The sequence below is a fragment of the Symphalangus syndactylus genome, chromosome 14, assembly GCF_028878055.3.
Source record: "Symphalangus syndactylus isolate Jambi chromosome 14, NHGRI_mSymSyn1-v2.1_pri, whole genome shotgun sequence".
Taxonomy (NCBI): domain Eukaryota; kingdom Metazoa; phylum Chordata; class Mammalia; order Primates; family Hylobatidae; genus Symphalangus; species Symphalangus syndactylus.
In genome coordinates, this window is record NC_072436.2 from 97011589 (window position 1) to 97026978 (window position 15390).

At 36.0% G+C, this 15390-nt stretch overlaps 1 protein-coding gene across 1 annotated transcript in view; it reads left to right on the top strand.

Annotated features, from left to right (window-relative positions):
• The window catches only part of LRPPRC (leucine rich pentatricopeptide repeat containing), a 113324-nt gene that overhangs the window by 13554 nt on the left and 84380 nt on the right, over window positions 1–15390 (top strand). The window contains exons 2-11 of the mRNA XM_055243390.2: window positions 266–462; window positions 2834–2956; window positions 5481–5602; window positions 5704–5762; window positions 6525–6611; window positions 7527–7653; window positions 8293–8437; window positions 8756–8901; window positions 9154–9259; window positions 9340–9447. Of these exons, the coding sequence (XP_055099365.2) occupies window positions 266–462; window positions 2834–2956; window positions 5481–5602; window positions 5704–5762; window positions 6525–6611; window positions 7527–7653; window positions 8293–8437; window positions 8756–8901; window positions 9154–9259; window positions 9340–9447 (1220 nt within the window). The remainder of the gene's footprint in view (window positions 1–265; window positions 463–2833; window positions 2957–5480; window positions 5603–5703; window positions 5763–6524; window positions 6612–7526; window positions 7654–8292; window positions 8438–8755; window positions 8902–9153; window positions 9260–9339; window positions 9448–15390) is intronic.

The following is a 15390-nucleotide window of genomic DNA, read 5'->3' on the forward strand; positions in this document are numbered from 1 at the left end:
TGAAATAATTCCATGTTCAAAGTTATCAAGATGCTGTCAATTATTCAGGAGATGTACTGTGCATATTATTTATGTATGTGTCTATATGATTTTGTCTGAAGCAAAACCTAAAAATTTATTTCCTATTAGTTCATACCTCTGTTTTTGGTATTTTACTGTGACTTTAGGTGTTTAATAACTAATTTTAAAATTTGTATAAGTTTTGTTCAAAAAATGACCTAAATAGATAGCAACTGATTATTATTAATTATGTTTCATTTTTTAGAGGACTACTGAGCCCAGCCAGGCTCTATGCCATTGCTGCCAAAGAAAAGGATATTCAAGAGGAGTCCACTTTTTCTTCTAGGAGGATTTCCAATCAATTTGATTGGGCTCTAATGAGACTAGAACATTCTGTTCGAAGAACTGGCTGCATTCCAAAGAAGCTTCTACAAAAAGTTTTTGATGATACCTGCCGCTCAGGTATTTCAAAATTTCCTGTTCATAAAATTGACTTTTGGCTGGGCACAGTGGCTCAGGCCTGTAATCCCAGCACTTCGGGAGGCAGGTAGATTTCTTGAGGCCAAGTGTTCGAGACCAGCCTGGCCAACATGGCAAAACCCCATCTCTACTAAAAATACAAAATTAGCCAGGCATGGTGGTGCGTGCCTGTAGTCCCAGCTACTTGGGAGGCTGAGGCATGAGAATCGCTTGAATCCAGGAGGCAGAGGTTGTAGTGAGCTAAGATCGCACAACTGCACTCCAGCCTGGGCGATAGAGAGAGACATCTGTTTTTAAAACCAAAAAAAAAGTCTTAAATATTAGGTTGGTGCAAAAATAATTGCGGTTTTTGCCATTAAACGTAATGGCTGCAATTACTTTTGCATCAACCTAAATAAATAATTGTTTGAGGGTAAGCTCATTACAGAGTAGATTATTTGACACTTTAATTTTCTTTGTTATATTCTGTTGATTGTCATTTATGTTATGATTGTGATTTCTATCTTGTCAACTCATCTGGGCAAAGTTTGGAGTAACTAAAACATTTTTAGATTTTTTTTTTTTTTTTTGAGATGGAGTATCGCACTGTCGCCCAGCAGGCTGGAGTACAGTGGTGCGATCTCGGCTCACTGCAGCCTCTGTCTCCCAGGTTCAAGCAACTCTCCTGCCTCAGCCTCCCAAGTAGCTGGGACTACCAGCGCATGCCACTGTGCCCAGCTAATTTTTGTATTTTTAGTAGGGACGGGGTTTCACCGTGTTGGCCGGGCTGGTCTTGAACCCCTGACCTCGTGATCCACCCGCCTTGGCCTCCCAAAGTGCTGGGATTACAGACATGGGCCATCATGCCTGGTCTAGATGTTTATTCCAAATCAGAAAATAAAAATTGCCTTTTTGCTTTTCCTAGTTTGTTGAGTCACTTATAGTAGTAAGTTTCTTGGAAGATAACTAGTTTTTCTTACCTTCCATTGTAGAGTGTCGAGTTTCTGTAAGATGATCATATAAGACAGATTTCCATTATTTTCCTTTCATTTTCAATTAGCTACTAAAAATCTGTTTGAGTCACTAATGCCTGATGCAAGCTATAGGTCCTTCACTCCATGCCCCTGACCCCCAAAAGCCTCATGCAAACATATGCATAATTTTGCATGCAGTTTAAGAGGATTCAGTAGCTTCCTAAAGCCTATTCATGGGTTTCAGACACACTCAGAAGCATAGATATAAAATCTGATGGTGAGAGATACCAAAGAAGTATCAATTATTACTATAGTTATGTACATTTAAAGACCTGTGTCACATTCTCTGACTTATTTATTCAACCATCACTACAATCAATTTTGGAACATTTTCATCACCCCAAAAAGAAATTCCCCAACTCCTCATCCCTTCCAGCCCTAGGCAACAACTAGTGTATTTTCTGTCCCTGTAGGTTTGCCCTACTCTAGGTATTTCATATAAATGGAATCATACTAAGTGGTTTATTTTTGTTTTGTTTTAAAGTCAGCTTTCAGGGATATGTAGATAAAGCTTACAGATATAGGGAGAGGGAAGCTTATATTGTAGCTGATTATGAACCTAACTTTTCTATTCATAGATGTTAATTATACTGCTTTACAGTATTCTTTCTTTTCTTTCTTCCTTCCTTCCTTCCTTCCTTCCTTCCTTCCTTCCTTTCTTTCTTTCTCTCTGTCTCTCTTTCTCTCTCTCTCTCTCTCTCTTTCTTTCTCTCTTTCTCTCTCTCTTTTTTTTTTGAAACGGAGTCTTGCTCTTGTTGCCCAGGCTGGAGTGCAATGGCACAATCTCGGCTCACTGCAGCCTCCACCTCCTGGGTTCAAGTAGTTCTCCTGCCTCAGCCTCCTGAGTAGCTAGGATTACAGGCATGCGCCATCTCGCCCAGCTAATTTTATATTTTTAGTAGAGACGGGGTTTCTCCATGTTGGTCAGGCTGGTCTCAAACTCCCGACCTCAGGTGTTCTGCCTGCCTCAACCTCCCAGAGTGCTGGGATTCATGCCTGGCCCTTTATACTATTTTCATAAGATACTGAGAAGTTTAGCCTTTGAATTGTAGCAAGCACTGCCTATAAATTAGGTTCTTTGTATTTTTGTATTTGATACAGTTTTGCAGATTACATAGATTTTATAACCTTAGATTTCTTAAGAAAGCAGACTAATATTAAAAGTTTGACTTGTAACTTAGTAACACTGTACATTAGGATAGGATTTTTCTAGTTTATGGATATTCTCAGTTTGAGCCAGAAGATTTTTGAATGCTTATAGATTTCTGTTTAAATTTTGATATTTATCTATGTGATATTGCTACTGTGTTAAATGTTATCTGTTAACCTTTTCTCCACAGGTGGCCCAGGTGGTAGTCATGCCTTGCTGCTACTACGCAGCTGTGGTTCTCTCTTGCCTGAACTAAAGCTTGAAGAGAGAACAGAATTTGCTCATAGGATATGGGACACACTTCAGAAATTAGGTATGATTGTTTAAATATATGATGTGCATAAAAGGTGTAGATATTTTTTCTTTTTGCAAAAAAGTGTTTGTTTACATAAATGCTGTAATTCAGTTTTATGGAAGGGAAACTTGATTCATAATTTTTTGGTAATATTTATTTGGTGAGGTATAGTGACATCTAGGGACATTAACAATAAATAATTTTTCATAACAAGTATTACTTACAAGTATGGTAAGTTAAAAAAGAAAAAGAACAAAATAGCTAGTTTGTCTGTCAAAGTTATAAATGCACATACCGTTTGACCAAGCAGTTCCATTTGTTCGATTTTAGGTACAGATATACTCACATATGCAAAAGGATATTCTTCACTGTAGCTTGTTTGTAATAGTAAGAAATTGGAACCAGTTCAAATATTCCTCTCTAGGCAATTAAGTAAATAAATTATGGAGTACCCGTAAAATAGATTACTGTGTAACTGTTTTAAGAAATGAAGAAGCTCTTTATATACCAATGGGGGTGTTCTCCAGAGTATAAATAAAAATTAAGGTGTAGACCAGTATGTATAGAATGATACCATTTTGAAGAAAAGTGTTTATACACGTGTGTGTGTATACAATATTAAAATATTTCTGGAAGGATGATGAACACTGGATACAGGTTTTACTCTGCCTTTTTATACCTTTTCAATTTTACATCATGTAACATAGTACATATTCAAAAAATAATTTGAAAAAAGATCGTTTAATACAATTTAATGTTCATTCCTGATTTTAAAAAAATCTTAAAGTATAGAAAGATGCTTCTTTAATGTGTTAAAAATCAAAAACCGACAACAATCATGTATAATGCAATGAAATAAGATGTGAAACAATACAAGAATTAGATGATGTGATTGTTTAATCTGCAAAATCCCAGAAAATCAGCTCACAGTAATTAGCTGGACTTACTAAATGTTTAAGAATCCATACCTCTTCTAGTTATAAAATAAAATAGATAAAAGAATCCAAGAAAGTATAGCTACAAATAAATAAAAATATTTAGGACTATCCTTCAAAAAGTGTGTAGGACCTATGTGAAAAAACTATAGGATAAAGACAGATTCTTCCTTCACAGTTTTGAATACATCTAGAATACATTTTGATAAGTTGATTTTTTTAAGTTAAATATATAGATAAATGACTTTCAGAATGGAAAAGGATTTTATAAGTATAAAAGGAGCAGAAAAGTAAAGCTAAAGTATTAAATGTCTAAAAATTAGAAATTTCTGTATGTCAGTAAGTCATTGAACTGGGAGAAATATACGCAGAAAAGGTTACATTCTAAAATAACACAGCAGTAATAACATTAATTCCTTCATAGAAAGATTAACAATGTGTTATTATATTAAAATTATTTACAAATAGGTCTCTCCTGTGTAAGTGTATGCTTTATGAGGATGGAATCCATAGCTTCTTTATTTTCCTCTTTGCCAGTAGCATGATGCTTTTTGTATAATGGCATTTGATACATACTTGTTGAGTTAATATTGCCAGAAACCTTGTAGTTTGCCAGTTTGACTCTTGTTTACAGATTTATAAAGATACAAGAGATCTTTTAGCTTAAGTAACTTGTCCAAAATTACAGAATGAGCTGTTGACAGATCTGAGCTATCTGTTAGATGGGGGTGATAATAGTGTCTCAAAGTTGTTGTGAAGTTTAAGTGAGCCACTATATGTGGAACACTTAGCGTAGTGCCTGAAACATAGTAAGTATGAAAGAAACGTATCTGTTAAGATAAAAATGTGTATTAATTTAATGCAACAGGTCTCTGCTGCCTAAAATCTCATAATCTGACCCCCAGATACTAACCATAGCCCTGTATGGTCATAGGCAGTTGAATAAAGATGTGAAATTTAATGCATGAAAATGTAGTGAGACATGTTACCACAAAATTGATACAAGGACCGTGATGTCATGACTGAGTAGAGTAAGGCTGTGTGGTAACCTTATTTGATGTGGCCCTAAACAGTAGGGATACAAAGAAAACAAAGGGCATTAGAATACAGATAATTAACAAGAGCAGACCATAGATCATATTCATCAGCTGAAAATGGAATGCATCCTTCAAATGAAGGCTTTGAGTGACAGAATTGCCAGCACAGTCCTACTGTGTGAAAGAACTGAAGTTACAATCCATTCATCACAGTGTGTCTGTAATGTGAGGACTGCTTTATATAGAAAAATCTTACAGTCACTTTTAAATATAGGGTTATTGTCAGCGTTTTCTGACAGGAAGATAATTTTGTGCTTCATAAGTAAGAGGCCTTTTAATATCTGAATAGGCAGTTACTTGTAACTATACAATAATTCAGTAATTACTGTCTTACATGCTTAGCTTGCTCTGTGTGACAGAGTATCTGTGTAGATAGGTCTGACCGCCAAGGTGGATGGGTGAAATGCTAAAGTGATAGTTTTACTCTTTTTGTTTGTTAAATTTAGGTCCACTTTAAAGCATAGGATTTTCAATGCTTTTCTAAAAATTCATTTTAAATTTCATTTGTAGGTGCTGTGTATGATGTGAGTCACTATAATGCTTTACTTAAAGTCTATCTTCAAAATGAATATGAATTCTCACCAACTGATTTCCTGGCAAAAATGGAGGAAGCAAACATTCAACCAAATCGAGTAAGTAGTTGCTATTGTGAATATGTTTTCACATCCGTCATTTTTTTTCTTTACTCAGAAAAAAAGTATATTTAAAATTAACCGGCCCATTTTATTGACAGGTGACATACCAGAGATTGATTGCTTCTTATTGTAATGTGGGAGATATTGAAGGTGCCAGGTATGGATCTGTATGAACATGTTTAAGCGAACAAATTTGTACATTTTGTAAATCTAATGTCTGTTCACTCTTTATTTTAAAGCTTCTTCCTAATGAAGGAAATTGTTTCAGAACTATTTTAATCTAGCAAATCTGGTAATCTGACTTACATAAAATATAAAATTATCATGTAAGAGAGAAAAGATAAGTAAAAGTTGCTATTTTAATTTAAAATTTGATTTACTGGAGAGAGGTATAAAGTTGTTGAGCTATAAAGCTGACTTCGCTTTTTTTTTTTTTTTAAATATTTCCTAAGGGAAATGTTCTTAGCCATTTAAGGTGTGTTCATTTATAAAACTGGGAGTAGTCTAGAAAATCAGTTGCACCATTTCTCTGCTTATGTAAAATTTATTACTACTTATGAATGGAAGGTTTGGAAAATAAGGGATAAATTGGAATACATAATTTCATTTTTATCTAAAAGAATCTTATGAAACTATGCTTTTAAAAGGGTAATTAGTAGTGTAAGACAAATCAGATAATCAGATTTTTAAAAATCTAGTATTTGTATCGATAATACTTCAAGACTATTGATACATTAGAGAGTGAGGTTTCGTGGGAAGGGGATCAAAGGGATCAGTTCTTTCTTTGTGGTTTCTAAAACAAGTGTGTGTTACTATTATATTTTAAAAACAAAAGTTACTGAAGGCCTAATTCTGTGCATGTTGTAAAGAGTGTTCTTGATAAATACTTGCAATGAGTATTTTCGTTTTTCCTTTGCAGCAAGATTCTTGGATTTATGAAAACTAAGGATCTCCCAGTTACAGAGGCAGTATTCAGTGCCCTTGTGACAGGGCATGCCAGAGCTGGGTAATGTTCAACCTAAGGTTTTGGTTCTTAAGTGATAGATGGCTGAGATGCTGAGTGGTCATTTTACTCCTTTTTTGTTTGTTAAGTGGGGTTTAAATTAGAGAAAATTCTTGTAGATAGTTCTTAAAATACGTTTGTCTATCCCTTCAAAAAAAAATCTGTAGTATATGAGGTAGAGCATACTAATATTTTTATAATGTGCTTTTACATTTGTTCCACAAATCTTTTATTTGAATTTTTAGAAATTGGGCTTGAGGCCAGGCGTGGTGGCTCACGCCTGTAATCCCAGCACTTTGGGAGGCTGAGGTGGGCAGATCACCTGAGGTCAGGAGTTCAAGACCAGCCTAGCCAACATGGTGAAACCCGGTCTCTAAAAAAATATAAAAATTTAGCTGGGCATGATGGCAGGTGCCTGTAATCCCAGCTACTCGGGAGTCTGAGGCAGGAGAATTGCTTGAACCCGGGAGGCAGAGGTTGCAGTGAGCCGAGATTGCACCATTGCACTCCAGCTTGGGAGACAGAGCAAGACTCCACCTCAAAAAAAAGGAAAAGAAAAAAGAAACTGGGCTTGATCTGAAGTAACTGCTCTGGAAAATATTTTTATTTTTGAAGAGTAATTTACTAAATGTTATTCTTACCGCAGAAATAAGTCTGAGTCATAACCTACATAATGTTAAGAGGGTATGTTATTTAATGTCTACATAATTATTATTATTTTTAATGGGGGATCAGATGTGTATGATCTTTATTATTTCAGAAACATATATCCAGTTTAATATACATTCGTTCTTTTCTGACATCATAATTCCAAATGGCACTTAGCATTTTTTATTTTAATAAGCGTATGTTTTAGGTTGAATAACTATATTAAATTTGGCAAAAGCATAGTAATCTGGTTTTTGAATTAACTTGTAGTGATATGGAGAATGCAGAAAACATTCTCACAGTGATGAGAGATGCCGGAATTGAGCCTGGTCCAGACACATACCTCGCATTATTGAATGCATATGCTGAGAAGGGCGACATTGACCATGTTAGGCAGGTATGACTTACGTCTAAATAAACATACTTTAAAATCATTTGTAAAAATTTGTGTTATGTTTTACATGAGGCAGGAAAGTGAAGTTTATACCTGTTTTCAAAGATGTTTCCTTGCAGAGGGTAGTATTTATGGAGAATTATTTATTTATTTATATTTTTGAGACAGAGTCTCGCTCTGTCACCCAGGCTGGAGTGCAGTGGCGCGATCTCGGCTCACTGCAAGCTCCGCCACCCAGCTTCACGCCATTCTTCTGCCTCAGTCTCTCCGAGTAGCTGGGACTACAGGCGACTGCACCACACCCGGCTGATTTTTTTTTGTATTTTTAGTAGAGACGGGGTTTCACCGTGGTCTCGATCTCCTGACCTCGTGATCCGCCTGCCTCGGCCTCCCAAAGTGCTGGGATTACAAGCGTGAGCCACTGCACCTGGCCTATTTATGGAGAATTATTATAGTTTAGTATCTTGGTGCTGGTATGTAACAGTTACTGTTGAAGTAGAGTATTTCCTGTTTTTTAAAAGAAGTCCTAAACCTTTAGGTGGTATTTTTCCCTACTTTTTTGAATCTGGATATTTTATTTAGCTTTAATACTTAAATAAAAACACTCTAACTTGGTCTTCTAATTTCTGGAACTCTCTATAGACTCTGGAGAAGGTGGAGAAGTCCGAGCTTCATCTTATGGACCGTGATTTACTGCAAATTATTTTTAGCTTCAGTAAAGCTGGGTATCCTCAGTATGTCTCAGAAATTTTGGAAAAAGTTACATGTGAAAGAAGATATATTCCAGGTAGTTTTTAAAAAGTCTATTTACATGATTTTTATAAAAATCCGAATTGCTGTTCTTACGTGATGGAAAGGACATTTTCTAACAATGGGCATTGTGGGAGCTGAACATGGAACTCTTAAAGTCAGTTAAGTAAGCCCAAAAACATGAGTTAATGAACACATGGGGATGATTTGATTTGCAGGTGTTTTATTGTTATTTAGGCAGATACATGCTTTTGATGTTTGCAATTCTTATTTTGTCTTTAGTATCGGAACATTGGTTGCAGTGTAAAAATACTGTTCAGTTTACTAAAAAAAGATGTCTTTGTTTTCTTCCCAGATGCAATGAACCTCATTTTACTTTTAGTCACTGAAAAATTGGAAGATGTCGCGTTGCAAATTTTACTAGCATGCCCCGTATCAAAGGAAGATGGCTCAATTGTCTTTGGGAATTTTTTTTTACGACACTGTGTGACTATGAATACGGTATTCTGTCCACTTTTACTTTGTAGACAATGTAATTGGCAGGGAAATAAGATTCTTTAAAGTATAGGAACATTTATGAGATTAGACCAGTTGTAAATATTATAACAACCTTGTTCTTGTGTTGCAAGATTTTTGGGTAGAAAGAGGATGCGGGATTTAAACTGCTCATCTCAGAAGTGGTAGAATATTTGCAGCAGGTCAAACGGTGGGGTGTTTGCCAATCCAGCTAATGTGGTGACTTTTTTCCCACAGCCTGTGGAGAAGCTAACAGACTACTGTAAGAAGTTAAAGGAAGTCCAGATGCACTCCTTTCCCCTGCAGTTCACCCTCCATTGTGCTTTACTCGCCAATAAAACTGGTACTACATTCTTAAAGTTAAAGCCAAGTAAGGAAGTTTTGCTGAGGTAGCTTTGTGATCTTTTATGATATCTCTTTCAGATTTGGCAAAAGCCTTAATGAAGGCTATGAAGGAGGAAGGTTTTCCTATCAGAACTCACTATTTCTGGCCATTGCTAGTTGGACATCGGAAGGAAAAAAATGTTCAAGGTTAGATTTTGCCTTTTACCGATTTGTAATGGTTCCCAGAGCCAGTATGACGGTTTGCACGCACATCTAATTGGATTCTTTGGAAAAGCATACTTATTCCTGAGTATTATGAGATATTGGAATTGTTTTAAGTCATCATGAAGTATTATGTGTAAGCATTTTAAAAAACAAAACATGATGGATTTCTTTCATCCAAATTTCATTAATTTCATTTCTTATCTTGATATTGAAACTTAATGAACGTAGTTCTAAGCAGTTCATTACTTTTAAGTTCTTAAAAAAATTCTTTAGTTCTTGATTTTATATATAGTGTTTGAAATCAGATTGTCTACCTTTAATAAAGATAAAGTTGTGTATACAATCAGGTTCATAAAAACAAAAAGTGTGGCCATTTTCTTTGTGGGCCAATTATTTCTTTTTAACTGAGCTTAGTTAGAATAATAGGAAAGGCAGGAAAACTTTTATTGTAAAATGAGTACTCATGACCTGACAGCCTGCTGATTGAAGGACAAAAATGTTCAATCTTTCAGGTTCTTAAGTACGTTTAAGCATTTATCATACTTTTCCCTTGTACACATGGGATGTCTATAGGATATGAATAAGAATTGAACAAATATTAAATTTTAGAGTACACTATCTAATTCTTTGGTTTGCATTATTGGTAATTCAGAAAGAGTAGTCTCATAAAAAGATGCTTTTAACAGAAGTACTTTCCCCTTGGGGAAACAAAAAATGGTCTTTTTCATTTTATCTCGAAGTATAATGTGCTTTGGAATGAGATGCAGAATTGTTAGTGTGACATTGGGTGACAAACAGAATGCACAAACAACAAAAAAAGTGCTTTTAGCAGACTTTCATATTGCAATTTTATTTTAAATGTACAGCCGTCTTGTGGTTTAAAGGAAATAGTGAAACAAGTATTCCCTAATTGTTTCTGGCTATAAAAGTCTCTAAATCCTTTTTAGAAAAATCTTTGTGAAAACAATATGCTAGTTTGATTAACTCTTTGTATATCCTCCAGTCTGAAGTCTCCAAAAGGTAACCTATAACCCAGTGTTTTGGAACCACAGAAAGTTTACATCATTCCGTCAAACTCTTTGGGCATGTTAGTATTGTCCATCTTTACACAAGTATGAAAATTTTTTTGGTACCAGTTGAAATGTTTGTTCATCAGGTTAATCTGCTTTCCACAACCATGTCACAGTTGAATTGGTTACTACATTTTTACTACTTAGTAAACCTGAAAGAGTTAGGTAATTTCTTTCTATGGTTGTAGCAGTTGAAATAGTAGAAAATGGGCTTTATCTCAAATCCATCTTGTCTTAGAATCTCAGAATTTAGATTTTAAAGGTGCCGTACTGAAAGCTCACATTACATGAATGAAGGAACTGAGGGCCACACAGACATTCAGTGACTGACCTTAGCTTCCACGTCTAGGTGTCATTAGGCTGGGATTAGAACAGAGGGTTTCTGTCCTCCTTTTAAAATATCCTTTTTTATACTATAACCCTTCCATATTCAACTTTTGTAAGTACTATACTGTGTTTATTTTCTAAAAATTCTTAGCTACTGTTTAAAAATTAGTTGCCAGTTTTTACACGAAGAACATTGCTAAAAGAGATAGTGAATTTTTTAATCGATGAAGGTTTTGTCTGAAAAAATATAAAAGTTTATGCTTTTATATTCTGTGTGTTCTGAGAGTGCAAGAGATTGTCAGTTTTACAATTTTTAAAAACAATATATTCTCCTTTGCAGAAGGTCCTGAAAGATAGTAAAGTATATATTCTACAGTCTTCTTTTATGTAACAGAGAAATGGCTGTATGTATTCTTTATAGTTTCTTTAGTGTAAGGTAAGAAAGTAACATTCTTATTAATGCAATGAACTTGTTCTTTGTCCAGTGAAAGTCCTATATAAAATGGTAGAAATCACAGAAGAAAGTGACTGCAGTGATGGAGGATGTGCTGTGTTTCATAAGGAATAAATAAATCTCTTCAGAAAATCAAAGAAAGATATTTGGGGATCAGACAAAGTGGAACCAAGAGTTTTCAACAATAGGATAATCAAGTTTCTTTTTTTTTTTTTAAACATATATATATATTTTTTCTTTTTTTACTGTGACACAGCCTCAGGAGGTCCTGAGGGCATGTGCCCTGTATAATAATCAAGTTTCTGTTGAATTTTTCTGGCTGCAAATTTAACCGTCACCAACCTCCAAGAAAGATATTTATAATTACTTCCTCATGGCTCATCTTACTAGTATTTATCTCTGTGGCACAAGTGATAAGTTATCACTTAGAATAATGCATCTCTAGCCAGTTGGCCTGACTTTCAGGAAATAACCTATAATGAATATGGATCTATATCCCTGGGTATATTTAGAAAACATAAAAATGAGAATGTGAAAGGGATAAAATACATAAAGAAGGGCCGATCAGAAAGCCCAAATGCCAGTTGAGTGAAGTGGTTGAATAGAAGGAACTTTTTTTTTTTTTTTTTTTTTTTTTTTGAGACAGAGTTTCGCTCTTGTTGTCTAGGCTGGAGTGCGATGGCACTATCTCGGCTCCCTGCAACCTCCGCCTCCCAGGTTCAAGTAATTCTCTTGCCTCAGCTTCCTGAGTAGCTGGGATTACAGGCATGCGTCACTGCACCCAGCTAATTTTTTGTATTTTTAGTAGAGACGGGGTTTCACTACGTTGGCCAGGCTGGTCTCAAACTCCTGACCTCATGTGATCACCCGCGACAGCCTCCCAAAATGCTGGGATTATAGGCGTGAGCCACCACTCTTGGCGGAACTTACTTTTCAAAGAGGAAGCAGTTGCCTCCTAATAAAGTGAGTGCCCTGGCTAGAGTGTAAAATCCTGTGGAATTAAACAGTCATAGTTGGTGAAAGTTGTTCAGGCAAATCATACGTCATTCCTCATAGTTTGTGAGCTGTTATAATTCTCATTAAACTTTTTAAATGGAGACTTTCCTCTAGATTGATCAACTTTCTCATGGCTGTATTTAAATATTTTTCTTGGATTATTTAGTCCTAGTTTATACTTTCTTGGTTCACAGAGGTTTGGGATCTATTTATATCTAAGTTAATATAAGATTATTTTAATCTTTTTCTTGTGAAAAGAAATGTGAATTGTATTTTTTATTAGAATTTGTTCAGATAGATCAGTCTTTCCTTCTTACTGGTAAGTGCTTCTCTCCTCCCATCTGACTATAGTTACTGAACAGAATATCTTTCTTTGTCTGCTCTCTCAGGCTGCCTGAGGGAGTGATTGAGCAGAAGGTGTAATCCCAGGTTTTTTTGAGCCTGCTTTAGTTTCAGTTAGAAAGATATGTAAGTTAAAAATGCCAGCAACATAGATAATCTAAATGAGCAGAACATACTCCTCCTCCTGATAAATGTTACTGGAAGAATGAAGAATTAAGAGAATGAAACATATTTGAGGCTTAGAAGATGGGGTGAAGGGTTTCCTATAAGAATAAGAATCTTGTAGCTGCAGTCAATTTGGTGGCCACTTTTCAAACACTGGAAAATCTATTATCCGAGAAACTTTCCAGGATTATGTATTATTACAGTATTTTGATACAGCTGAGAAAAATTAAGTTATTATTGCTCCTATTAACATTTATTTAGGCTGGGTGTGGTGGCTTACGCCTGTAATCCCGATACTTTGGGAGGCTGAAGTAGGGGGATTAATTGAGCCCAGGATTTTGAGACTAGCCTTGGCAACTTGGCAAAATCCTGTCTCTACAAAAAAATAGAAAAATTAGCCGAGCGAGGTGGTGTACTCCTAGCTGCTTGGGAGGCTGGGGTGGGAGGATTGCTAGAGCTTAGGAAGTCGAGGCTGCATTGACCCTTGATCGCTGCCACTGCAGTCTAGCCTGGGTGACAGAGTGAGACGCTGTCTCAAAAAACAAAACAAAAACAAAACACCACACACACACACACACACACACAGTTATTTAGTAGTTTTAGGATTCTGCACATATTTTTTCCTTTAATTTAGTGACCACCCTGAGAGTTAAGTGGGGAGCTTTATTATCATCATTCCTATATTGGCAACAAGGAGCCACTGAAAAGCATCCTTTTTGGTGGCAGAACAAGGACTTGATCCCAGTTCCTTCTGATTGCAGGAAAAACATGTAGGCTTTAGCATTTTTTGTAGCGTAACAAGCACCTGCCAGGAATTAATAGACTTGGTTTCTTTTTTTTTTTTGAGATGGAGTCTCGCTGTGTCACCCAGGCTGGAGTGCAGTGGCGATCTCGGCTCACTGCAAGCTGCACCTCCTGGGTTCACGCCATTCTCCTGCCTCAGCCTCCCAAGTAGCTGGGACTACAGGCGCCTGCCGCCACGCCCGGCTAATTTTTTGTATTTTTAGTAGAGACAGGGTTTCACCCTGTTAGCCAGGATGGTCTCGATCTCCTGACCTTGTGATCCGCCCACCTTGGCCTCCCAAAGTGCTGGGATTACAGGCGTGAGCCACTGCGCCTGGCCTGAGACTTGGTTTCTTATTCAAGTTATGCTTGTGATCTTGGAGAAATTACTTTATACTTTTGTTAGAAGATTCATTGACTTTCCCCCACTTTTAAAAATTGACACAAAGTGTTATATATTCAAGGTGTACAATGTAATGATTTTATATACAGGTACATTGTGTCCTGATTACCATAGTCAGGTTAATTAACAACCATAAACATACAACACCCATAGTTAACCATTTGTGTGTATGCCTGTGTCCATGAGTGTGGTGAGGACACTTAAAATCTGTTTTTTTACCAATTTCAAGTAAACAATAAAGTATTACTAGTAGTAGCCACCATGCTGTACATTAGAACCCTAGAACTTACTCATTAACAGAAAGTTCGTGCCCTTTGACCAATATCTCCCTCACCCTAGTCCCTGGCAACTGCTGTCCTACTTTCTGCTTCTGTGAGTTTTCGACTGTTTTTGATTCTACATGTAAGTGAGACAGTATTGTCTTTCTGTGTCTAGCTTACTTCACTTGATTAGTTGACTTCTAAAGGCATTTCAGCTTTCTTTATGTAGAGAAGCACACCCAAACCCTGATTGAAACCTTGGAGTTTGACATACTGATCTAAGCCAAGTGGTAATATTGAAATCCTTTTTTTCCAGAATGTTATAGTTCTGTTGTCCTCAATCTTCCCTAAGAATTTAGACCACAAGAATTTCTTCCATGCCTATGAATAATATTTCAGTTCTTGGAACTTCCATCCATTCAATAGGCATAGACTCTTATAGGTCAGAAAATTATTCATTAAGTGCTTCGACTCATATTGCCTTGCATAGTCCATGGATGGTAGTTAGAAAGATTTAGCAAAGCAATATGTGTAAAAGCGTCTAGAAGCACAGTTCCTGGCATATTTCCATTCTAGTGTGTAAGCCACGAAATTATGGCTCAGAAACGTGTGATGACTTGCTTAGATTTACATTGCTATTAAGTACCAGAACTAAGGGGGAGAGCTGGGTCTTTCAAGTCCCAAGCCTTTTTTTTTTTTTTTTTTTTTTTTGTCATTTCACCAGAGTATCTCACCAGCAACTTAGCCGTTTACTTTAAGTAAATAATAATTGTCCTGGAAACAATTATTACTGGTCAGAAAGGACACTGAGGACATAAGATTAACACAAATCTATTACTAGAAATTCAGAAACAACTTAGCTATGTCATCATGTCAGGTGCTTAGTAATCTTTTCATATGAAGAAGAGCACAGTGGGATTTGCCATCTTTTATGGTAGTTATGAAGGTTGTTAGTAGTGATACCCAGTGAATTATTAGAGGAATGGTTTAAATTTCGCTTACAAGTATTGTTAGGCCTCTGTCTACAGTGTGGACCAACTCTATATGCATGTTCTCTTAAATTTCAGTAAGCACATGCTTTGTTTAGGGATTTTAAAAAACATTATTATTATTATTATTATTATT